At 50.0% G+C, this 23,716-nt stretch overlaps 2 protein-coding genes across 2 annotated transcripts in view; one reads left to right on the forward strand and one right to left on the reverse strand.

The window, feature by feature from the left end:
• Nucleotides 1-780: 780 nt before the first annotated feature.
• On the reverse strand, nucleotides 781-12,475 carry SPCS2 (signal peptidase complex subunit 2). The gene is made up of 5 exons (XM_075334746.1): nucleotides 12,388-12,475; nucleotides 8,912-8,995; nucleotides 5,026-5,186; nucleotides 4,746-4,880; nucleotides 781-2,151 (listed from the first exon to the last, which is right to left on the reverse strand). Exons 1-5 carry the CDS (start codon nucleotides 12,424-12,426, stop codon nucleotides 1,959-1,961), a joined length of 612 nt encoding a protein of 203 aa, XP_075190861.1. The 5' UTR covers nucleotides 12,427-12,475; the 3' UTR covers nucleotides 781-1,958.
• Nucleotides 12,476-12,620: 145 nt separating this feature from the next.
• XRRA1 (X-ray radiation resistance associated 1) overlaps nucleotides 12,621-23,716 on the forward strand; it is a 71,608-nt gene continuing 60,512 nt past the window's right edge. The window contains exons 1-5 of the mRNA XM_075337641.1: nucleotides 12,621-12,674; nucleotides 12,939-13,077; nucleotides 17,211-17,395; nucleotides 17,502-17,573; nucleotides 19,295-19,367. Of these exons, the coding sequence (XP_075193756.1) occupies nucleotides 13,008-13,077; nucleotides 17,211-17,395; nucleotides 17,502-17,573; nucleotides 19,295-19,367 (400 nt within the window). The 5' untranslated portion in view covers nucleotides 12,621-12,674; nucleotides 12,939-13,007. The remainder of the gene's footprint in view (nucleotides 12,675-12,938; nucleotides 13,078-17,210; nucleotides 17,396-17,501; nucleotides 17,574-19,294; nucleotides 19,368-23,716) is intronic.

Here is a 23,716-nt window from a genome sequence, read left to right on the forward strand (position 1 = left end):
TGGAGCTCCCTGTATACAGAGATACATGATATGATCCTGTCTGCAGCCACCACTAGGGGGAGCTCCCTGTATACAGAGATACATGATAAGATCCTGTCTGCAGCCACCACTAGGGGGAGCTCCCTGTATACAGAGATACATGATAAGATCCTGTCTGTACTCACCACTAGAGGGAGCTCCCTGTATACAGAGATACATGATAAGATCCTGTCTGCAGCCACCACTAGGGGGAGCTCCCTGTATACAGAGATACATGATAAGATCCTGTCGGCAGCCACCACTAGGGGGAGCTCCCTGTATACAGAGATACATGATAAGATTCTCTCTGCAGCCAGCACTAGGGGGAGCCCCCTGTATACAGAGATACATGATAAGATCCTGTCGGCAGCCACCACTAGGGGGAGCTCCCTGTATACAGAGATACATGATAAGATTCTCTCTGCAGCCAGCACTAGGGGGAGCTCCCTGTATACAGAGATACATGATAAGATCCTGTCGGCAGCCACCACTAGGGGGAGCTCCCTGTATACAGAGATACATGATAAGATTCTCTCTGCAGCCAGCACTAGGGGGAGCTCCCTGTATACAGAGATACATGATAAGATTCTCTCTGCAGCCAGCACTAGGGGGAGCTCCCTGTATACAGAGATACATGATAAGATCCTGTATGCAGTCACCACTAGGGGGAGCTCCCTGTATACAGAGATACATGATAAGATCCTGTCTGCAGCCACCAGTAGGGGGAGCTCCCAATATACAGAGATACATAGACGGACGACATATCGCAAAATGCTTCTTCCTTTATTGTTTACAATGATAGGTGTCGGCCTGTAGACAGGGGAGCGTCACACACAGCAGCCGCTGCTCTTCTGCTCAATCACTTTTTACCCTTTTCACAAAAGTACAAAAAAAAAATCCATCAAATAAATAAAAGTTAAGAAAGGACAGAAAAAAAAAAATAGAAAAAAAAAAGCTAAAAATGAAAATAACCTCCCGGTCAGTTGTGGGGTTTGTATGGACCGTGCGGCTTTAGGCTGAATACAGTATTGACGTCTGACCACGGATCGGTCGCTATCCTCTAGCGTCTATAGGTGGCTTTGGCGGTTTATAAAGCGGAGGGCGAAGAGTTAAACACATTCTCTTAAAGGGCAGTGTAAAAAAAAAAATAAAAAAAATTGCTCCATTCCTCCAGAAACAGCGCCGCTCCACAGGCTGTGTCGGGTATTGCAGCATAGTCCCATTTACTTTAAGCTGCAATTCCTGACACAACCTGTGTCCTGGGGGGGGCGCCGTTTCTGCAAAGCAGCCATGTTTTGTTTTTTTGTTAATCCTGGGGGGATATTATCAATTTTTGGTGTATTTTATATTAAGAAAGAAAAAAAAAATAGGAGCCTTTGTGTTGGAATGGATGGAAGTTAGTTCAGCAGCGGATGATGGGGGTTGTCTGTGAATAGTGGGCTCAGTTGCGCAGAGGGCGGGCGGCCATACTGTGACCGGAGGAGCTGTCATCCCATGTGGCTCTAATTTAGGAGTTGGGGGCGCTCAAACACTGGGGGGCTCCTGAGCTCACAATTTCGTCTTTATACTCCAATTGCATCCAAAGCTGCAGCCACAATGCGCCGGACTCTGCCGCAGGGAGAAGACTCCCATGATGCAATGCACTGTCGTGAATGCAGCTTGGGAGGTGACTAGAGTACACCTAATGTAACCGCAGAATCGCACATAGGCCGGGATGTAACAGCAGTATTATGAGTGCAGCTCTGGAGGTGACTAGAGTAAAAGATCTGTAAAGCATCTGATGCTAAAAAAAAAAAAAAAAAGGAGCTACCAGAAAGTGTGGCTCTCGCAGCACAGTCCCCGGGATCCAGGGTCCTTCTATAGGGCCCGTCAGGGTGTAGGGTGGCGGCGGTGGCGTTTCTGCGTTGTCCCCCTCGGCGCGGACAGGTGGCGGCGCGGTCTCATTTCATCTTCTTCTCGGCAGACAGTTTGGAGATTTCGTGGAGTCTGGAGACTTCGGGCTCGAACATGTCCATCACTAACGTGCCGTTATCATCAAAGAACTTGGCTATGGATCGGGTGAACTCGGCGTCTCGCTGCTGCTTGCTCCTCCCACTGATGAAGGTGACCTTCAGGGTGTACTTATCATCGAACCTGGGGGAAAGGGCGAAACGTCAGGGGAACGGGGGCAGGATGGAGACACCAGTCACACCCACATCCCAAAGAAAAGGGCTCCCCTGAAAGGCCACGAGTCCCTCCCCCCAAACCTCAGACAAAGCCTACAAGGCCCACCTCCTCCTAACCCCAGAGAAAGACCACGAGTGCCTTCTCCTCCTAACCCCAGATAAAGCCTACAAGGCCCACCTCCTCCTAACCCCAGAGAAAGACCACGAGTGCCTTCTCCTAACCCCAGATAAAGCCTACAAGGCCCACCTCCTCCTAACCCCAGACAAAGCCTACAAGGCCCACCTCCTCCTAACCCCAGAGAAAGCCTACAAGGCCCACCTCCTCCTAACCCCAGAGAAAGCCCACAAGGCCCACCTCCTCCTAACTCCAGACAAAGCCTACAAGGCCCACCTCCTCCTAACCCCAGACAAAGCCTACAAGGCCCACCTCCTCCTAACCCCAGAGAAAGCCTACAAGGCCCACCTCCTCCTAACCCCAGAGAAAGCCCACAAGGCCCACCTCCTCCTAACTCCAGACAAAGCCTACAAGGCCCACCTCCTCCTAACCCCAGACAAAGCCCACAAGGCCCACCTCCTCCTAACCCCACACAAAGCCTACAAGGCCCACCTCCTCCTAACCCCAGACAAAGCCTACAAGGCACACCTCCTCCTAACCCCAGACAAAGCCTACAAGGCCCACCTCCTCCTAACCCCAGACAAAGCCCATAAGGCCCACCTCCTCCTAACCCCAGAGAAAGACCACGAGTGCCTCCTCCTCCTAACCCCAGACAAAGCTTGCAAGACCCACCTCCTCCTAATCCCAGACAAAGCCTACAAGACCCACCTCCTCCTAATCCCAGACAAAGCCTACAAGGCCCACCTCCTCCTAACCCCAGAGAAAGACCGCGAGTCTCACCTGCCCCAACCTCCACAAGTCCCACCTCTCCCAGACAAAGCCCAAGAGGCTCACCTGCCAAACCCCCAGACAAAGCCAGTGAGTCCCACTAACCCAATCCCCAAAAAACAGCGATTCCACCTCCCCACAACCCCCAAAATCTGCAAGGTCCCGCAGAGCCCCGCAAGCCTCGCCTCCCCCAGAGCCTCGCCTCCCCCAGAGACCCGCAAGCCTCGCCTCCCCCAGAGACCCGCAAGCCTCGCCTCCCCCAGAGACCCGCAAGCCTCGCTTCCCCCAGAGACCCGCAAGCCTCGCCTCCCCCAGTGACCCGCAAGTCTCGCCTCCCCCAGAGACCCGCAAGTCTCGCCTCCCCCAGAGACCCGCAAGCCTCGACTCCTTCAGACAAGGGGCCCACTTCCCTCAACCACCAAATATAACTATTCTCTCCTCCCCCAACCCCCAAATTCGTAAGTTCCCCCAGGTCCACATACCCCCCAGACAAAGCCCGTGAGTCCCGAATCACCTCAGAAAAAGCCAGCAAGTCCCACTTCCCCATAAGCCTGCAAGACCTGCCTCCCTCAACCGCCAAAGCCCATAAGACCCACCATTCCCAGCCCCCAAAGCCAGCGAGTCCCAACTCCCCCAATAAGTCGCACCTCCCCTAATGCAGCCTCCCCTTAAAGTCCCACTTCCTCCAGATAAAGCCCAAGAGGCCCGCCTCCCCCAAACACCAGACAAAGCCTGCTAGTCCTGCCTCCATGAAGCCCCAGACAAAGCCTGCTAGTCCTTCCTCCATGAAGCCCCAGACAAAGCCTGCTAGTCCTGCCTCCATGAAGCCCCAGACAAAGCCTGCTAGTCCTGCCTCCATGAAGCCCCAGACAAAGCCTGCTAGTCCTGCCTCCATGAAGCCCCAGACAAAGCCTGCTAGTCCTGCCTCCATGAAGCCCCAGACAAAGCCTGCTAGTCCTGCCTCCATGAAGCCCTAGACAAAGCCTGCTAGTCCTGCCTCCATGAAGCCCCAGACAAAGCCTGCTAGTCCTGCCTCCATGAAGCCCCAGACAAAGCCTGCTAGTCCTGCCTCCATGAAGCCCCAGACAAAGCCTGCTAGTCCTGCCTCCATGAAGCCCCAGACAAAGCCTGCTAGTCCTGCCTCCATGAAGCCCCAGACAAAGCCTGCTAGTCCTGCCTCCATGAAGACCCAGACAAAGCCTGCTAGTCCTGCCTCCATGAAGCCCCAGACAAAGCTGCTGAGTCCCGCCTCCATGAAGCCCCAGACAAAGCTGCTGAGTCTCGCCTCCCCCAACCACCAGACAAAGCCTGCTAGTCCTGCCTCCATGAAGCCCCAGACAAAGCTGCTGAGTCCTGCCTTATCCAAGCCCAAAGAAAGCCGGCGAGTCTCACCTCCCCCAACTCCTAGACAAAGCTCCTAACCAAGACAAAATGCCAGAGAAATCTCAAAATCTCGCCTCTCCCAAGCCTGAGAGTCCCCCGTCCCCAACATGTAAACAAGCCTTGAGTCTCAGCCCAAACCCCCTGACAAAGTCGCGAGTTGCACCACCTGGCCAGAATCAGGAATGCCCCTATGGCATTAAATCCATGACGCAGCCTGCTCTGGTATCCCCCCCTCTGATAACCAATACTGCTCAGGGCTGGTGGGCCGCTGCGGGGTGTCAGGAGCCACCTCTCACCTCTTCAGACTGGAGGACAGGTGCCAGATGTCATCCGGGTCCATTCCTGCGGGGTCTTTTCTGTGGGCGACCAGAAAAATGCTCTTCTCTTTGTACGAGGTATAAACGGTCAGGACGCCCATCATCAGGAAATACGTGACCGGGGGTTAAGGGAAACGCGGACTACAAGTCCCATCATACCAAGATAGGATTACTGTCAATCAACGGAAACTTCCCTGCTTACATCCCAGTGCAGCGCATAAATTATACAACAAATCTCCCCCCGAGCCAAAAAGGATATGAAATAACGCAGAAGGCAAGAACCGGCTTAGATTCAGGGAAGGGGTGAAGATAATCCCACACCAAGGCTACGATGGCGAACACACAGGAGATTGTGCAGATGATGAGGCGGCCGTCAATCAGGCAGAAGTTCTCCACGTACTTATACTTCTCCAGCAGAACCTGCAAAGCAAAACAGCATTATATCACATAAAGGTGTACATAGGGGCGGTATATAGTAGTTATATTCTTGTACATAGAGGCAGTATTATAGTAGTTATATTCTTGTACATAGGGGCAGTATTATAGTAGTTATATTCTTGTACATAGAGGCAGTATTATAGTAGTTATATTCTTGTACATAGGGGCAGTATTATAGTAGTTATATTCTTGTACATAGGGGGCAGTATTATAGTAGTTATATTCTTGTACATAGGAGCAGTATTATAGTAGTTATATTCTTGTACATAGGGGGCAGTATTATAGTAGTTATATTCTTGTACATAGGGGGCAGTATTATAGTAGTTATATTCTTGTACATAGGGGCAGTATTATAGTAGTTATATTCTTGTACATAGGGGGCAGTATTATAGTAGTTATATTCTTGTACATAGGGGGCAGTATTATAGTAGTTATATTCTTGTACATAGGGGGCAGTATTATAGTAGTTATATTCTTGTATATAGGAGCAGTATTATAGTAGTTATATTCTTGTACATAGGGAGCAGTATTACAGCAGTTATATTCTTGTACATAGGGGTAGTATTATAGTAGTTATATTCTTGTACATAGGAGCAGTATTATAGTAGTTATATTCTTGTACATAGGGGTAGTATTATAGTAGTTATATTCTTGTACATAGGGAGCAGTATTATAGTAGTTATATTCTTGTACATAGGGGCAGTATTATAGTAGTTATATTCTTGTACATAGGGAGCAGTATTATAGTAGTTATATTCTTGTACATAGGGGCAGTATTATAGTAGTTATATTCTTGTACATAGGGAGCAGTATTATAGTAGTTATATTCTTGTACATAGGGAGCAGTATTATAGTAGTTATATTCTTGTACATAGGGGGCAGTATTATAGTAGTTATATTCTTGTACATAGGGAGCAGTATTATATTAGTTATATTCCTGTACATAGGGAGCAGTATTATAGTAGTTATATTCTTGTATATAGGGAGCAGTATTATAGTAGTTATATTCTTGTACATAGGGAGCAGTATTATAGTAGTTATATTCTTGTACATAGGGGCAGTATTATAGTAGTTATATTCTTGTACATAGGGGGCAGTATTATAGTAGTTATATTCTTGTACATAGGAGCAGTATTATAGTAGTTATATTCTTGTACATAGGGGGCAGTATTATAGTAGTTATATTCTTGTACATAGGGGCAGTATTATAGTAGTTATATTCTTGTACATAGGGGGCAGTATTATAGTAGTTATATTCTTGTACATAGGGGGCAGTATTATAGTAGTTATATTCTTGTACATAGGGGGCAGTATTATAGTAGTTATATTCTTGTATATAGGAGCAGTATTATAGTAGTTATATTCTTGTACATAGGGAGCAGTATTACAGCAGTTATATTCTTGTACATAGGGGTAGTATTATAGTAGTTATATTCTTGTACATAGGAGCAGTATTATAGTAGTTATATTCTTGTACATAGGGGTAGTATTATAGTAGTTATATTCTTGTACATAGGGAGCAGTATTATAGTAGTTATATTCTTGTACATAGGGGGCAGTATTATAGTAGTTATATTCTTGTACATAGGGAGCAGTATTATATTAGTTATATTCCTGTACATAGGGAGCAGTATTATAGTAGTTATATTCTTGTATATAGGGAGCAGTATTATAGTAGTTATATTCTTGTACATAGGGAGCAGTATTATAGTAGTTATATTCTTGTACATAGGAGTAGTATTATAGTAGTTATATTCTTGTATATAGGGGCAGTATTATAGTAGTTATATTCTTGTACATAGGAGTAGTATTATAGTAGTTATATTCTTGTATATAGGGGCAGTATTATAGTAGTTATATTCTTGTACATAGGGGTAGTATTATAGTAGTTATATTCTTGTACATAGGGAGCAGTATTATATTAGTTATATTCCTGTACATAGGGAGCAGTATTATATTAGTTATATTCTTGTACATAGGGAGCAGTATTATAGTAGTTATATTCTTGTACATAGGGAGCAGTATTATAGTAGTTATATTCTTGTACATAGGGAGCAGTATTATAGTAGTTATATTCTTGTACATAGGGGGCAGTATTATAGTAGTTATATTCTTGTACATAGGGGGCAGTATTATAGTAGTTATATTCTTGTACATAGGGGGCAGTATTATAGTAGTTATATTCTTGTACATATGGGCAGTATTATAGTAGGTATATTCTTGTATATAGGGGCAGTATTATAGTAGTTATATTCTTGTACATATAGGGCAGTATTATAGCAGTTATATTCTTGTACATAGGAGGCAGTATTATAGTAGTTATATTCTTGTATATAGGTGCAGTATTATAGTAGTTATATTCTTGTATATAGGGGCAGTATTATAGTAGTTATATTCTTGTACATAGGGGCAGTATTATAGTAGTTATATTCTTGTACATAGGGGGCAGTATTATAGTAGTTATATTCTTGTACATAGGGGGCAGTATTATAGTAGTTATATTCTTGTACATAGGGGGCAGTATTATAGTAGTTATATTCTTGTACATAGGGGGCAGTATTATAGTAGTTATATTCTTGTACAGTATATAGAGGCAGTATTATAGTAGTTATATTCTTGTACATAGGGGGCAGTATTATAGTAGTTATATTCTTGTACATAGGGGCAGTATTATAGTAGTTATATTCTTGTACATAGGGGGCAGTATTATAGTAGTTATATTCTTGTACATAGGGGGCAGTATTATAGTAGTTATATTCTTGTACATAGGGGCAGTATTATAGTAGTTATATTCTTGTGCATAGGGGGCAGTATTATAGTAGTTATATTCTTGTACATAGGGGGCAGTATTATAGTAGTTATATTCTTGTACATAGGGGCAGTATTATAGTAGTTATATTCTTGTACATAGGGGGCAGTATTATAGTAGTTATATTCTTGTACATAGGGGGCAGTATTATAGTAGATATATTCTTGTACATAGGGGCAGTATTATAGTAGTTATATTCTTGTACATAGGGGGCAGTATTATAGTAGTTATATTCTTGTACATAGGGGGCAGTATTATAGTAGTTATATTCTTGTACATAGGGGCAGTATTATAGTAGTTATATTCTTGTACATAGGGGGCAGTATTATAGTAGTTATATTCTTGTACATAGGGGGCAGTATTATAGTAGTTATATTCTTGTACATAGGGGGCAGTATTATAGTAGTTATATTCTTGTACAGTATATAGAGGCAGTATTATAGTAGTTATATTCTTGTACATAGGGGGCAGTATTATAGTAGTTATATTCTTGTACATAGGGGCAGTATTATAGTAGTTATATTCTTGTACATAGGGGGCAGTATTATAGTAGTTATATTCTTGTACATAGGGGGCAGTATTATAGTAGTTATATTCTTGTACATAGGGGCAGTATTATAGTAGTTATATTCTTGTGCATAGGGGGCAGTATTATAGTAGTTATATTCTTGTACATAGGGGGCAGTATTATAGTAGTTATATTCTTGTACATAGGGGCAGTATTATAGTAGTTATATTCTTGTACATAGGGGGCAGTATTATAGTAGTTATATTCTTGTACATAGGGGGCAGTATTATAGTAGTTATATTCTTGTACATAGGGGCAATATTATAGTAGTTATATTCTTATACATAGGGGCAGTATTATAGCAGTTTTCGTGTTTCGGTTCCTCGTTACCTTCTTCGCTGCATCATCCAGGGAGTTCTTGACAGCGGATCCGTCCCATTTGTCAACTTTTACTGGTTTGTCGTCAATTTTCCACTGCAAGAGTAAAAATGATTGATCACGTGATGAATAGGTGGTTGTTACATGGGACTGCCTGGTGCCACATAATTCAGGATTTCTCTTCACCATTCCCTCAGCCGCTTACTACATACTCTGCATCATGCAATTAATTTTCTGTTATTTATATTTCCTCTGTATAATTCAGAACCTGCTTGGCTCACATTTTGGGGGTTACTCCTTTCTGCTTTGCAGGCGCTCGTGGGGTTAATGAGAGACGAGGGGGTCAATATGACGTCCGATTGGCCGCTGCAGAAAACCCATCAACTCCGATTACAGTGTGGGGATGGGAGGATCCGCGTTGCCGTCCTGAATGATAGCGGGGGCAGATGGAGAGATGCTGAGACTTGTAGTCCCAGAGCTATGAAGGAATGTGCGGCTTGTTCTTATGGCTGTGGAAAGTGGTCAGGATGGTGGACACCGTGTCACACGCAGTCCCCCGGCCCCCCACGAGCCCCGCCATCTCCATCCACCTCACCGCTGCGCTCCAGACGCCCCCTGCTGGCCCAGACTCCCCCTGCTGGCCGCAGACGCCCCCTGCTGGTCGCAGACGCCCCCTGCTGGTCGCAGACGCCCCCTGCTGGCCGCAGACGCCCCCTGCTGGCCGCAGACGCCCCCATCATCACTGCTGAGCTCCAGACGCCCCCTGCTGGCTGCAGACGCCCCCTGCTGGCCGCAGACGCCCCCATCGTCACTGCTGCGCTCCAGACGAGTCTGCGGCCAGCAAAGGGTGTCTGGAGCTCAGCAGTGAGGATGGCGAGCAACGCAGACACCGGCACATTTAAAGGGAACGTCAAGATTTTAAAATAAAAGGGGTTTTTTTCCCTTCATTTTAGGAGTTGGGGTCCTGGCCGTCAGGACCAATCGATCATTAAAGTGGAACTGTCCTTTTAATTTTTATTTACTAAATCAACGGTATTCATGAAATTAATCAACTTTGTAATTTATCTTATCAGACAAATCTGCTCCTTTCTCGGCTAAAATTGATCCGTCAGTATCAGAAGCCTCAATTCTGAGATAAAAATCTGTGTCCAGTGAAGACTTTCCCATCACTGACATAGGAGACGGCGGTTGGTGCGGATGAGCTTCTATGTAGAGAGGCGGGGCTATGTCTAGCTCCTCCCCTTCATTGCAGAATAGGTCATATTCAATAGATGGTGCTGATGAGATTCTATGTATAGGGGTGGAGCTCTGTCTGACTCCTCCCTCTAACTTTAGCTCCTCCCCTTTATAATAGAAATGGTCCTATTTAATAGACAGTACTGATGAGATTCTATGCAAAAGGCTTGGAGCTCTGTCTAGCTCCTCCCTCTGCTTCAAGCACCTCCCCTTCATCATAGAATAGGCCCTATTCAATAGATGGAGCGGAGATTCTATGCGTAGGGGTGGAGCTGTCTGGCTCCTCCCCTTTATACAATAGGTCCTATTCAATAAGAGACGGCAGATGGTGTTGAGATTCTATGCATAGTGGGTGGAGCTCTGTAGCTCCTCCCTCTAGAATTTCCCCTTCATCATAGAATAGGTCCTATTGAATAGATGGTGCTGATTAGATTCTATGCATAGAAGGTGGAGCTGTCTGGCTCCTCCCTCTTCCTCTAGCTCCTCCCCTTCATCGTAGAATAAGTCCTACTCAATAGATGGTGTTAATGAGATTCTATGCATGGGGGTGGAGCTTTCGGACTCCTCCCTCTTCCTATAGCTCCTCCCCTTCAACATTGAATAGGTCTTATTCAATAGGAGACACAGCTGGTGTTGATGAGATTCTATGCATAGTGGGTGGAGCTGTCTGGCTCCTCCCTCTAGCCTTTCCCCTTCATCATAGAATAGGTCCTGTTGAATAGATGGTGCTGATTAGATTCTATACATAGAAGGTGGAGCTGTCTGGCTCCTCCCTCTGACTCTAGCCCCTCCCCTTCATAGAATAGGTCTTATTCAATAAGAGACAGCAGCTGGTGTTGATGAGATTCTATGCATAGGGGCGGAGCTCTGTCTACCTTCTCCCTCTAGCTCCTCCCCTTCATCATAGAATAGGCCCTATTCAATAGATGGCGCGGAGATTCTATGATAGAAGGGAGGAGCTAAATGCAGAGCTCCGCCCACTCACCATAGGATCTCATGAGCACCAGCTGCCATCTCCTTTTGATAATGATCAATTCCTGCAGAGAAAGAAGCGGATTTGTCAGATAATAATCAACTCTGTAATAATCTTATTACGTGCACTACTGATTTATGAAATAAAAAATAAAACAAGGACTACACTTTAATGATTGCTGGGGTCTGAGGGCCGGGACCCCCCCACTTACAACGATGGGTAGGCTTTAACTCCTCGTAACCTGCCCTGGAGGGAAAGCCTCATTGAAAAGTTAAAAAAGGTGAAATTACACACGTGTGTACAGAGCTAACTGCGGGGAACTAACGCGTTTACAGAGCGGAGCTGGGAGCGGTTACACAGCCGGCACCGGATCCCGGCCGTGCTTAACCCTCTACATGCCGCGCTCAGTCTCTGCGTCTGGGGATCACACTGGATTCATGAGCCGGTGGTCACTAGAAACCCTGATGGGTGAAGCTCCAGAGGTCGCAGGCTCCAGTCCTCTTAGGCGATGTGCACACCCTGAGTATTTGGTGCAGAAATCTCCTGACCGGCATAACGGGGGGTCCTATGCATTCTGGGGTGGAAAAACACTGAAAGAAGTGACAGCCGCAGGGTTATTTCTGCACCAAATCTGCAAAATGTGCACAAAACTCCAGGAATCTCATCCACTGCTGACATAAGGAATTGCACAGTGTTGTGACAAAGCTGCACTAAAAAAAAAATATATATATATATATATATATATATAAAAAAAAAACGCACAGTGTACACACAGCCTTAGAAAAGAAAAAAATAATACAAGTTTTTGGGGGGGTTACATTTTGTGTTTGTGGGAAAATCCAAACTTAACAGGTTCTAAAATGGTTAATGTCTTATAAGGGGAAAGATCAGGGTGAAGGCGGCCCCCCCAATATGGCAGCGATATGTCCACCACATAACGACCCCTGGTTATGTCCCACTGACCGCTGCAGACAATCATTCAGCTCTGTGATCAGCAGCAGCTTTCTTCCCATCTGGTGAGCCATCACTAATTCTCACAGCTGAGGGTCCGTCACAGCTGCCTCAGGCTGCATGCTGACGGTTTCCAGGCTACATCTCTATAATAGGGGAGCTGCCATATTGCTGGGGACCCCTCACTGCAGCCTATACCCGGGGTGTGAGGGGTTAACCCCCCCGTCATGTGACTGACGACCCCTTCCTGAGGAATACCGGAGTGTAATCCGGGGGTCCTCTCCGCGCTCACTCCCCCCGAATAAATATACCCCATCGCCCCCATTACTTTCTCCAGGAGCCCGTTCTTGCCGCCTCTCGCCGCCATCTTGTCTCATCCCTCTGTGTCTTGACCTGGCAGCCGCTGATTGGTCGCTTTCGAGTCTTCCGGTCACGCCCTCTTTTTTTTTCTCGCACAGGCGCTGAGCACGCGATGACGTAAGAGACGTCCGCCCGGAGGGTGTCGGGAGTTGTAGTTCTGGGAAGTTTTTTGGTAACTTGAGTGCGTCTCTTGTTGCTAGGAAACGAGGAAATGGGGCTGAGGAAGGGGGCTAGGTGAGCCCTGGGAGCGGTGAGGTGGATATCTGTGATATTACATGTGCTGTGAGGGCTGATAGATTATATATATAAATATATAGATATAGATAGATATAGATATATGCATATAGAGGATTCCAGGCACATAGTGACACATATGGCCACGTTTGGTGGCAGCGGTCACAGTTGTGGTCATGTGACGCGATATTTCGGACGCGTCGTTTTGTTTTTGTTGCAAATTTGAAGATGATTGAAACTTTATAAATGTTTTATAACTTTTTTTTTGTTTTTTCTTCCCCTCAGGCCTGGAACCTGCGATCACTTGTGGTAATCGGTGCGATCTGGAGGATTCGGGATCAGCGGAGGCTCAGGATGGAGGCCGCTTCTCTCAGCCTCACTAATTACTTCCCAGCAAGGAGCCTAATCCGAGCGAGTAATGGAGGTAAAGCCGGCGGGGTCTGCTCTGCCCTGACCCCTGTGTGATAAGTCTGTGCCCCCGGTAAGTGCCGGGTGCAGACTCCTGCGGCTTTCTATCTCCCGCCTGGCATTGTGCTGCCCTCAGTGTATTTTCAGGGTCAGTGGCCCCTTCTTTCTCCCCCAGGGGCCGGTCAGTGGTTGGTGTGGACTCTTGCGGCTTTCTCCTGCCGCCTGGCATTGTGCTGCCCTCAGTGTATTTTTGGGGTCAGTGGTCCCTTCTTTCTCCCCCAGGGGCCGGTCAGTGGTTGGTGTGGACTCTTGTGGCTTTCTCCTGCCGCCTGGCATTGTGCTGCCCTCAGTGTATTTTCGGGGTCACTGGTCCCTTCTTTCTGCCCCCAGGGGCCGGTCAGTGGTTGGTGCGGACTCTTGTGGCTTTCTCTCTGCCGCCTGGCATTGTGCTGCCCTCAGTGTATTTTTGGGGTCAGTGGTCCCTTCTTTCTCCCCCAGGGGCCGGTCAGTGGTTGGTGTGGACTCTTGTGGCTTTCTCCTGCCGCCTGGCATTGTGCTGCCCTCAGCATTATTTCGGGGTCAGTGGTCCCTTCTTTCTCCCCCAGGGGCCGGTCACTGGTTGGTGTGGACTCTTGCGGCTTTCTTGCTGCCGCCTGGCATTGTGCTGCCCTCAGTGTATTTTCGGGGTCACTGGTCCCTTCTTTCTTCCCCAGGGGCCGGTCAGTGGTTGGTGTGGACTCTTGTGGCTTTCTCCTGCCGCCTGGCATTGTGCTGCCCTCAGTGTATTTTCGGGGTCACTGGTCCCTTCTTTCTTCCCCAGGGGCCGGTCAGTGGTTGGTGTGGACTCTTGCGGCTTTCTCCTGCCGCCTGGCATTGTGCTGCTCTCAGCATTATTTCGGGGTCAGTGGTCCCTTCTTTCTTCCCCAGGGGCCGGTCAGTGGTTGGTGCGGACTCTTGTGGCTTTCTCTCTGCCGCCTGGCATTGTGCTGCCCTCAGTGTATTTTTGGGGTCAGTGGTCCCTTCTTTCTTCCCCAGGGGCCGGTCACTGGTTGGTGTGGACTCTTGTGGCTTTCTCCTGCCGCCTGGCATTGTGCTGCTCTCAGTGTATGTTCGGGGTCAGTGGTCCCTTCTTTCTGCCCCCAGGGGCCGGTCAGTGGTGGTGTGGACTCTTGTGGCTTTCTCCTGCCGCCTGGCATTGTGCTGCCCTCAGTGTATTTTCGGGGTCAGTGGTCCCTTCTTTCTCCCCCAGGGGCCGGTCAGTGGTTGGTGTGGACTCTTGCGGCTTTCTCCTGCCGCCTGGCATTGTGCTGCTCTCAGCATTATTTCGGGGTCAGTGGTCCCTTCTTTCTTCCCCAGGGGCCGGTCAGTGGTTGGTGTGGACTCTTGCGGCTTTCTCCTGCCGCCTGGCATTGTGCTGCCCTCAGTGTATTTTTGGGGTCAGTGGTCCCTTCTTTCTCCCCCAGGGGCCGGTCAGTGGTTGGTGTGGACTCTTGTGGCTTTCTCCTGCCGCCTGGCATTGTGCTGCCCTCAGTGTATTTTCGGGGTCACTGGTCCCTTCTTTCTGCCCCCAGGGGCCGGTCAGTGGTTGGTGCGGACTCTTGTGGCTTTCTCTCTGCCGCCTGGCATTGTGCTGCCCTCAGTGTATTTTTGGGGTCAGTGGTCCCTTCTTTCTTCCCCAGGGGCCGGTCAGTGGTTGGTGTGGACTCTTGTGGCTTTCTCCTGCCGCCTGGCATTGTGCTGCCCTCAGTGTATTTTTGGGGTCAGTGGTCCCTTCTTTCTTCCCCAGGGGCCGGTCAGTGGTTGGTGTGGACTCTTGTGGCTTTCTCCTGCCGCCTGGCATTGTGCTGCCCTCAGTGTATTTTTGGGGTCAGTGGTCCCTTCTTTCTTCCCCAGGGGCCGGTCAGTGGTTGGTGTGGACTCTTGTGGCTTTCTCCTGCCGCCTGGCATTGTGCTGCCCTCAGTGTATTTTCGGGGTCAGTGGTCCCTTCTTTCTGCCCCCAGGGGCCGGTCAGTGGTTGGTGTGGACTCTTGTGGCTTTCTCCTGCCGCCTGGCATTGTGCTGCCCTCAGTGTATTTTCGGGGTCAGTGGTCCCTTCTTTCTGCCCCCAGGGGCCGGTCAGTGGTTGGTGTGGACTCTTGTGGCTTTCTCCTGCCGCCTGGCATTGTGCTGCCCTCAGTGTATTTTCAGGGTCAGTGGTCCCTTCTTTCTCCCCCAGGGGCCGGTCAGTGGTTGGTGTGAACTCTTGTGGCTTTCTTGCTGCCGCCTGGCATTGTGCTGCCCTCAGTGTATTTTCAGGGTCAGTGGCCCCTTCTTTTTTCCCCAGGGGCCGGTCAGTGGTTGGTGTGGACTCTTGTGGCTTTCTCCTGCCGCCTGGCATTGTGCTGCCCTCAGTGTATTTTCGGGGTCAGTGGTCCCTTCTTTCTCCCCCAGGGGCCGGTCAATGGTGGCGTGGACTCTTGTGGCTTTCTTGCTGCCGCCTGGCATTGTGCTGCCCTCAGTGTTTTTCGGGGTCAGTGGCCCCTTCTTTCTTCCCCAGGGGCCGGTCAGTGGTTGGTGTGGACTCTTGCGGCTTTCTTGCTGCCGCCTGGCATTGTGCTGCCCTCAGTGTATTTTTGGGGTCAGTGGTCCCTTCTTTCTTCCCCAGGGGCCGGTCAGTGGTTGGTGTGGACTCTTGTGGCTTTCTCCTACCGCCTGGCATTGTGCTGCCCTCAATGTATTTTTGGGGTCAGTGGTCCCTTCTTTCTTCCCCAGGGGCCGGTCAGTGGTTGGTGTGGACTCTTGCGGCTTTCTCCTGCCGCCTGGCATTGTGCTGCTCTCAGCATTATTTCGGGGTCAGTGGTCCCTTCTTTCTTCCCCAGGGGCCGGTCAGTGGTGGTGTGGACTCTTGCGGCTTTCTCCTGCCGCCTGGCATTGTGCTGCCCTCAGTGTATTTTTGGGGTCAGTGGTCCCTTCTTTCTTCCCCAGGGGCCGGTCAGTGGTTGGTGTGGACTCTTGTGGCTTTCTCCTGTCGCCTGGCATTGTGCTGCCCTCAGTGTATTTTCGGGGTCACTGGTCCCTTCTTTCTGCCCCCAGGGGCCGGTCAGTGGTTGGTGTGGACTCTTGTGGCTTTCTCCTGCCGCCTGGCATTGTGCTGCCCTCAGTGTATTTTTGGGGTCAGTGGTCCCTTCTTTCTTCCCCAGGGGCCGGTCAGTGGTTGGTGTGGACTCTTGTGGCTTTCTCCTGCCGCCTGGCATTGTGCTGCCCTCAGTGTTTTTCGGGGTCAGTGGTCCCTTCTTTCTTCCCCAGGGGCCGGTCAGTGGTTGGTGTGGACTCTTGTGGCTTTCTCCTGCCGCCTGGCATTGTGCTGCCCTCAGTGTATTTTTGGGGTCAGTGGTCCCTTCTTTCTTCCCCAGGGGCCGGTCAGTGGTTGGTGTGGACTCTTGTGGCTTTCTCCTGTCGCCTGGCATTGTGCTGCCCTCAGTGTATTTTCGGGGTCACTGGTCCCTTCTTTCTGCCCCCAGGGGCCGGTCAGTGGTTGGTGTGGACTCTTGTGGCTTTCTCCTGCCGCCTGGCATTGTGCTGCCCTCAGTGTATTTTCGGGGTCAGTGGTCCCTTCTTTCTGCCCCAGGGGCCGGTCAGTGGTGGTGTGGACTCTTGTGGCTTTCTCCTGCCGCCTGGCATTGTGCTGCCCTCAGTGTATTTTTGGGGTCAGTGGTCCCTTCTTTCTTCCCCAGGGGCCGGTCAGTGGTTGGTGTGGACTCTTGTGGCTTTCTCCTGCCGCCTGGCATTGTGCTGCCCTCAGTGTTTTTCGGGGTCAGTGGTCCCTTCTTTCTTCCCCAGGGGCCGGTCAGTGGTTGGTGTGGACTCTTGTGGCTTTCTCCTGCCGCCTGGCATTGTGCTGCCCTCAGTGTATTTTCGGGGTCACTGGTCCCTTCTTTCTTCCCCAGGGGCCGGTCAGGGGTTGGTGTGGACTCTTGTGGCTTTCTCTCTGCCCCCCGCCATTGTGCTGCCCTCAGTGTATTTTCGGGGTCAGTGGTCCCTTCTTTCTCCCCCAGGGGCCGGTCAGTGGTGGGTGCGGACTCCTGCGGCTTTCTTGCTGCCGCCTGGCATTGTGCTGCCCTCAGTGTATTTTGGTATCAGGGATCAGGGGTCCCTTCTTTCTTCCCCAGGGGCCGGTCAGTGGCGGATGGATCGCAGCAGCGCCCCGGGTAGACATTTTCGGACGGTGGTGACTTCTGCGTCCTCCGAGCAGAGGACGGAGCCGGAAATACAAGAAATTCCTCATCGAACCCGGAGCTGCCGATCCAGCAACAGGCAGAGCGCAGCGGAGGGAGCGCTGGATGCATCACTGCTGGTGAGGAGCCATGTGCACACACGGGCCAGCTCTGCTTCATGTCAGTGACTAGAATCAGCCTCACTGTGCTGCGCCTGTAAATCTGCTGCTTATATATTACCTGCAGATGAAAATCCATCGTGTCCAGAGACCGTCCGATCTGTGCAGTGCTGACGTGAGCGACCGAGGACTGACCTCAGTAAGGAAGAAATATGGGGATAAGTATACTACTGGCATTGACCAGATACAGATGTTATATATACTCCAGAGCTGCACTCACTATTCTGCTGGTGCAGTCACTGTGTACATACATTACATTACTGATCCTGAGTTACCTCCTGTATTATACTCCAGAGCTGCACTCACTATTCTGCTGGTGCAGTCACTGTGTACATACATTACATTACTGATCCTGAGTTACCTCCTGTATTCTACTCCAGAGCTGCACTCACTATTCTGCTGGTGCAGTCACTGTGTACATACATTACATTACTGATCCTGAGTTACCTCCTGTATTATACTCCAGAGCTGCACTCACTATTCTGCTGGTGCAGTCACTGTGTACATACATTACATTACTGATCCTGTACTGATCCTGAGTTACCTCCTGTATTATACTCCAGAGCTGCACTCACTATTCTGCTGGTGCAGTCACTGTGTACATACATTACATTACTGATCCTGAGTTACCTCCTGTATTATACTCCAGAGCTGCACTCACTATTCTGCTGGTGCAGTCACTGTGTGCATACATTACATTACTGATCCTGAGTTACCTCCTGTATTATACACCAGAGCTGCACTCACTATTCTGCTGGTGCAGTCACTGTGTACATACATTACATTACTGATCCTGAGTTATCTCCTGTATTATACTCCAGAGCTGCACTCACTATTCTGCTGGTGCAGTCACTGTGTACATACATTACATTACTGATCCTGAGTTACCTCCTGTATTCTACTCCAGAGCTGCACTCACTATTCTGCTGGTGCAGTCACTGTGTACATACATTACATTACTGATCCTGAGTTACCTCCTGTATTATACTCCAGAGCTGCACTCACTATTCTGCTGGTGCAGTCACTGTGTACATACATTACATTACTGATCCTGTACTGATCCTGAGTTACCTCCTGTATTATACTCCAGAGCTGCACTCACTATTCTGCTGGTGCAGTCACTGTGTACATACATTACATTACTGATCCTGAGTTACCTCCTGTATTATACACCAGAGCTGCACTCACTATTCTGCTGGTGCAGTCACTGTGTACATACATTACATTACTGATCCTGAGTTATCTCCTGTATTATACTCCAGAGCTGCACTCACTATTCTGCTGGTGCAGTCACTGTGTACATACATTACATTACTGATCCTGAGTTACCTCCTGTATTATACTCCAGAGCTGCACTCACTATTCTGCTGGTGCAGTCACTGTGTACATACATTACATTACTGATCCTGAGTTACAGCCTCTGTTATATATTAGCAGAATAGTGAGTTCTGCTCTGGGGAATTTTCCAGTCTGTTTTTCGGTCCTCGTGTTTTGTGTGCTGTTTTCTTGCTGCGTCTGTGGCCGGTTGCTGAGTGTAGTCCCCTCCTCCTCAGTGTGAGGTGATGATGGATGATGGGGGGTGTAGTGCTGTACACCGGCCGCCGGTCACCTGATGTGTGAGAATGACGCTCTTACATCAGGGGAATGATCTTTGTGCAGCACAGATCATCATCTTCGGCAGCACGTCCTCCGCTGTAGAAGAGCTGTGCTGCCGAGAGCCATGGCTGCTGACGAGCGCTGGCCTCATATATCTCGCTCAGTGAGCACCGTTTGCTCTTATGTAACTGTCCGCTGATAGGCTGGAGATCACTGATTGTCGGTGGTTTTGTGCCGCTGGTGGATCTTTCTTTTTCCCCGCAGGCACATGGGGAGCGCTGGGAGCACTTCTCCTGCCTCGCCTACATGAACGCATCAGAGAATATGCTGCCTCTTGGTAAGTGAGAAACCCACCGCCCTATAACTCCCTGACATCTGCCTGACAGCCACCCCCAAAACTGCCTGACAGCTGCCTGACATCTGCCTGACAGCCGCCCCAGAACTGCCTGACATCTGCCTGACAGCCGCCCCCAGAACTGCCTGACATCTGCCTGACAACCGCCCCCAGAACTGCCTGACATCTGCCTGACAGCCGCCCCCAGAACTGCCTGACATCTGCCTGACAGCTGCCCCCAGAACTGCCCTACATCTGCCTGACAGCCGCCCCCAGAACTGCCTGACATCTGCTTGACAGCCGCCCCCAGAACTGCCTGACATCTGCCTGACAGCCGCCCCCAGAACTGCCTGACATCTGCCTGACAGCTGCCCCCAGAACTGCCCTACATCTGCCTGACAGCCGCCCCCAGAACTGCCTGACATCTGCCTGACAGCCGCCCCCAGAACTGCCTGACAACTGCCTGACAGCCACCCCCAGAGCTGCCTGACAGCCGCCCCCAGAACTGCCTGACATCTGCCTGACAGCCGTCCCCAGAACTGCCTGACATCTGCCTGACAGCTCCTGACAGCCGCCCCCAGAACTGCCCTACATCTGCCTGACAGCTGCCCCCAGAACTGCCTGACATCTGCCTGACAGCCGCCCCCAGAACTGCCTGACATCTGCCTGACAGCCGCCCCCAGAACTGCCTGACATCGGCCTGACAGCCGCCCCCAGAACTGCCTGACATCGGCCTGACAGCCGGCCCCAGAACTGCCTGACATCTGCCTGACAGCCGCCCCAGAACTGCCCTACATCTGCCTGACAGCTGCCCCAGAACTGCCTGACATCTGCCTGACAGCCGCCCCCAGAACTGCCTGACATCTGCCTTACAGCCGCCCCCAGAACTGCCTGACATCTGCCTGACAGCTCCTGACAGCCGCCCCCAGAACTGCCCTACATCTGCCTGACAGCCGCCCCCAGAACTGCCTGACAGCCGCCCCAGAACTGCCTGACAGCTCCTGACAGCCGCCCCCAGAACTGCCTGACATCTGCCTGACAGCCGCCCCCAGAACTGCCTGACATCTGCCTGACAGCCGCCCCCAGAACTGCCTGACAGCTCCTGACAGCCGCTCCCAGAACTGCCTGACATCTGCCTGACAGCCGCCCCCAAAACTGCCTGACATCTGCCTGACAGCCGCCCCCAGAACTGCCTGACATCTGCCTGACAGCCGCCCCCAGAGTTGCCTGACATCTGCCTGACAGCCGCCCCCAGAACTGCCCTACATCTGCCTAACAGCCGCCCCCAGAACTGCCTGACATCTGCCTGACAGCCGCCCCCAGAACTGCCTGACATCTGCCTGACAGCCGCCCCCAGAGCTGCCTGACAGCCACCCCCAGAACTGCCTGACATCTGCCTAACAGCCGCCCCCAGAACTGCCTGACATCTGCCTGACAGCCGCCCCCAGAACTGCCTGACATCTGCCTGACAGCCGCCCCCAGAACTGCCTGACATCTGCCTGACAGCCGCCCCAGAACTGCCTGACAGCTCCTGACAGCCGCCCCCAGAACTGCCCTAGAGCTGTCTGACAGCCGCCCCCAGAACTGCCTGACATCTGCCTGACAGCCACCCCCAGAACTGCCTGACAGCCGCCCCCAGAACTGCCTGACATCTGCCTGACAGCTGTGGAGACACGGTTCTCAGTGGGTGCTCTCGTCCACTAAAACCCGCCGCCTTTAGAAAGACAGCGTGGCTCAGGGCTCATCCCAACTGAACGCCGGCCTCCCTAACCGTGGGCGTAACACTACTCAGACAACACAGGGTGAGGGAACCACAATAATTAGACTTTATTGGATCCCCAAACAATTAACGGCACATAACACATAACCAGCAAAACACACAAATGTAACAGGCAACAGAGTCTCACCCTTCCGCTGCTCACCAGGGATTTAGAATGTCCATGCCTCACAGGTTCCAAGCTGTCTGAGGTCTGCAAAGTCTGTAACAGGTGACTGAACTGTCCCAACCTGAGTGTCCTCCTTAGGTAGTCCTGGTTTGATGATAAAATCCTGGCAGCCGGAGTCGAAATCCCTAGGCTGTGGATATGGTCTCCAACCGGATCCGGAGTCCCTAGATTGAAGCCATAAGATGTCCTGATCCTCCAGTCAGCTCCAAAGAGCTTAGACTGGATCCATCAACCATCAACAACCCTGGTAGCTTAAAGAAGTCCCTTTTATAGCCATAACTTTCCCTTAGGATACACTGTGTCCTCATCGATTGGTTGGACAAGATTGCTTCTCCCATTGGAGGAATTTCAAGCTGCATGGGCAATGTTCATTTAAATGATATGGGTAGAAAGCCTGAGGGTGTACATGTAAACTGGGAGTCACCGTCTAGACAATGGCTACTAAGGTAATTACATTATCAATACACAACTACAATACGTCTATCTTTCAGTGGCCAACACAAGTACATTGAGTCAACAAGAGTCTTGTAAAAACAATGAGGGACTTCTCCCCCGTCTATAGACAATCTATCATGCTGTCTGGCTGGATTTTAAGAAACGTTAACCCATGTCGTCACATTCCTCCCCCTTCTTAATATTAGCCAGACATGATAGGCTTCCGATCATCCTTCTCCTCTTGTCGGGAAAGCCCATCCGCATTTCCATGGTTCTTGCCTTGTTTATGGGAGATGGAAAAATTGTAAGATTGTAATGCCAGACTCCACCTGAGCAAGCATCCGTTGTCCCCGGCAGTGCGATTTAGCCAACTCAATGGATTGTGGTCAGTGAGGACTGTGAACTCATTGCCATAGAGGTAGGGCTGCAATTTTTTTAGGGCCCAGACTATGGCCAGGCATTCTTTTTCTATGGTGGCATAAGCCCTCTCTCGGTCCAACAGTTTCCGGGAGAGGTAAGCTATCGGATGTTCCTCACCATTGTCCCCCACTTGGCTAAGTACAGCTCCTAGTCCTGTGTCCGATGCGTCTGTTTGGACAATGAATCTGCGATGGAAGTCAGGAGCAGTCAAGACTGGGCTTTGGGCTAGCCGGTCTTTCAATTGGAGGAACGCAGTTTCACATTCTGGGGTCCAGATAAGGTTACGGGCATATCTTTTGGTTGTGAGGTCAGTGAGCGGTTTTGCTATGGTACTGTAATTGGGGATAAACTTTCGATAGTAGTTTGCGGTTCCTAGAAATGCACGGACCTGTTTTTGATTGACCGGGCGTGGCCACTGGATAATGGCTTCTACTTTTGCAGGTTCGGGACGAATGCACCCACTTCCCACCCGATGTCCCAGGTATAGCACTTCGGCCATCCCCATTTGGCATTTGTCAGGTCGGATGGTGAGCTGGGCTTTGGCTACCCTCTGCAGCACCTGGGACACATGCTGAAGATGCTCTTCCCAAGTGTCGCTGAAGATAGCGATGTCATCCAAATAGGCCTGGGCATACCCCTGACATCCCTCTAGTAAATGGTCTACCATCCTCTGGAAGGTGGCTGGGGCGTTTTTCATCCCAAAAGGCATGCTGGTAAACTCAAAGAGGCCAAAAGGGGTTATGAAGGCCGATTTCTCTTGAGCGTCTTTTGTGAGTGGGATCTGCCAGTATCCCTTGCTCAAATCGAGGGTAGATATAAACCGAGACCCCCCTAACCTATCTAGTAGTTCATCCACCCGGGGCATGGGGTAAGCATCTGTAATCGTGACCTCATTGAGCCGTCTATAGTCCACACAGAAACGAGTACTCTTGTCCTTTTTTGGCACCAATACCACACTGGCAGCCCATGGGCTATGGGAGGGGACTATGACTCCCATATTTAACATGTCATCCACCTCGGCCTTCATCATTGCCAACACAGGAGGGGTCACCCGGTAGGCGGGTTGTCTTAGTGGGGTGGCTGCCCCTGTATTGACATGATGCTGGACCAGGGGGGTTCTACCAGGCTGACTTGTGAACAGGGTTTCATATGTTCTGAGTATGTCTGATATCTGTCGCTTCTGTGATGGACAAAGCTGCTCCCCTAGTGATACATCTTTTACCCCCATTTCCCTTTTGGAGTCCACTAATAGGTCTGGGATCTGGTCCAACTCTGGATCATCTAACTCTGGACAGCAAACTGCTAAATTGGTGACTTCTCGTTCCTCATAAGCTTTTAGCCTATTGATGTGGTAGGTACGCTCACGAACACCTGCTCGATCCAGGGCCACGGTGTAGTCAGTATTGCCACATTTCTTGGTAATGGTGAATGGACCCGCCCACATGGCTTGCAGCTTGTTTTTCCGCACCGGTACTAGTACTAGGACCTTCTGTCCACAGGCAAATTCTCGGGGCCGGGCAGTGCGGTCGTAACATCGTTTTTGCCTTTCCT

This window comes from Anomaloglossus baeobatrachus, chromosome 2, assembly GCF_048569485.1.
Source record: "Anomaloglossus baeobatrachus isolate aAnoBae1 chromosome 2, aAnoBae1.hap1, whole genome shotgun sequence".
In the NCBI taxonomy this organism is placed as follows: domain Eukaryota; kingdom Metazoa; phylum Chordata; class Amphibia; order Anura; family Aromobatidae; genus Anomaloglossus; species Anomaloglossus baeobatrachus.

Coding starts and splice junctions, on each gene's coding strand:
- SPCS2 (XM_075334746.1), bottom strand. CDS start 12,426: ATGGCGGCGAGAGGCGGCAAGAACGGGCTCCTGGAGAAA. Junction 5,187..8,911: donor TGGATGATGCAGCGAAGAAG/GTAACGAGGAAC, acceptor TTTGCTTTGCAG/GTTCTGCTGGAGAAGTATAA. Junction 4,881..5,025: donor CTTGCCTTCTGCGTTATTTC/ATATCCTTTTTG, acceptor ACCCCCGGTCAC/GTATTTCCTGATGATGGGCG.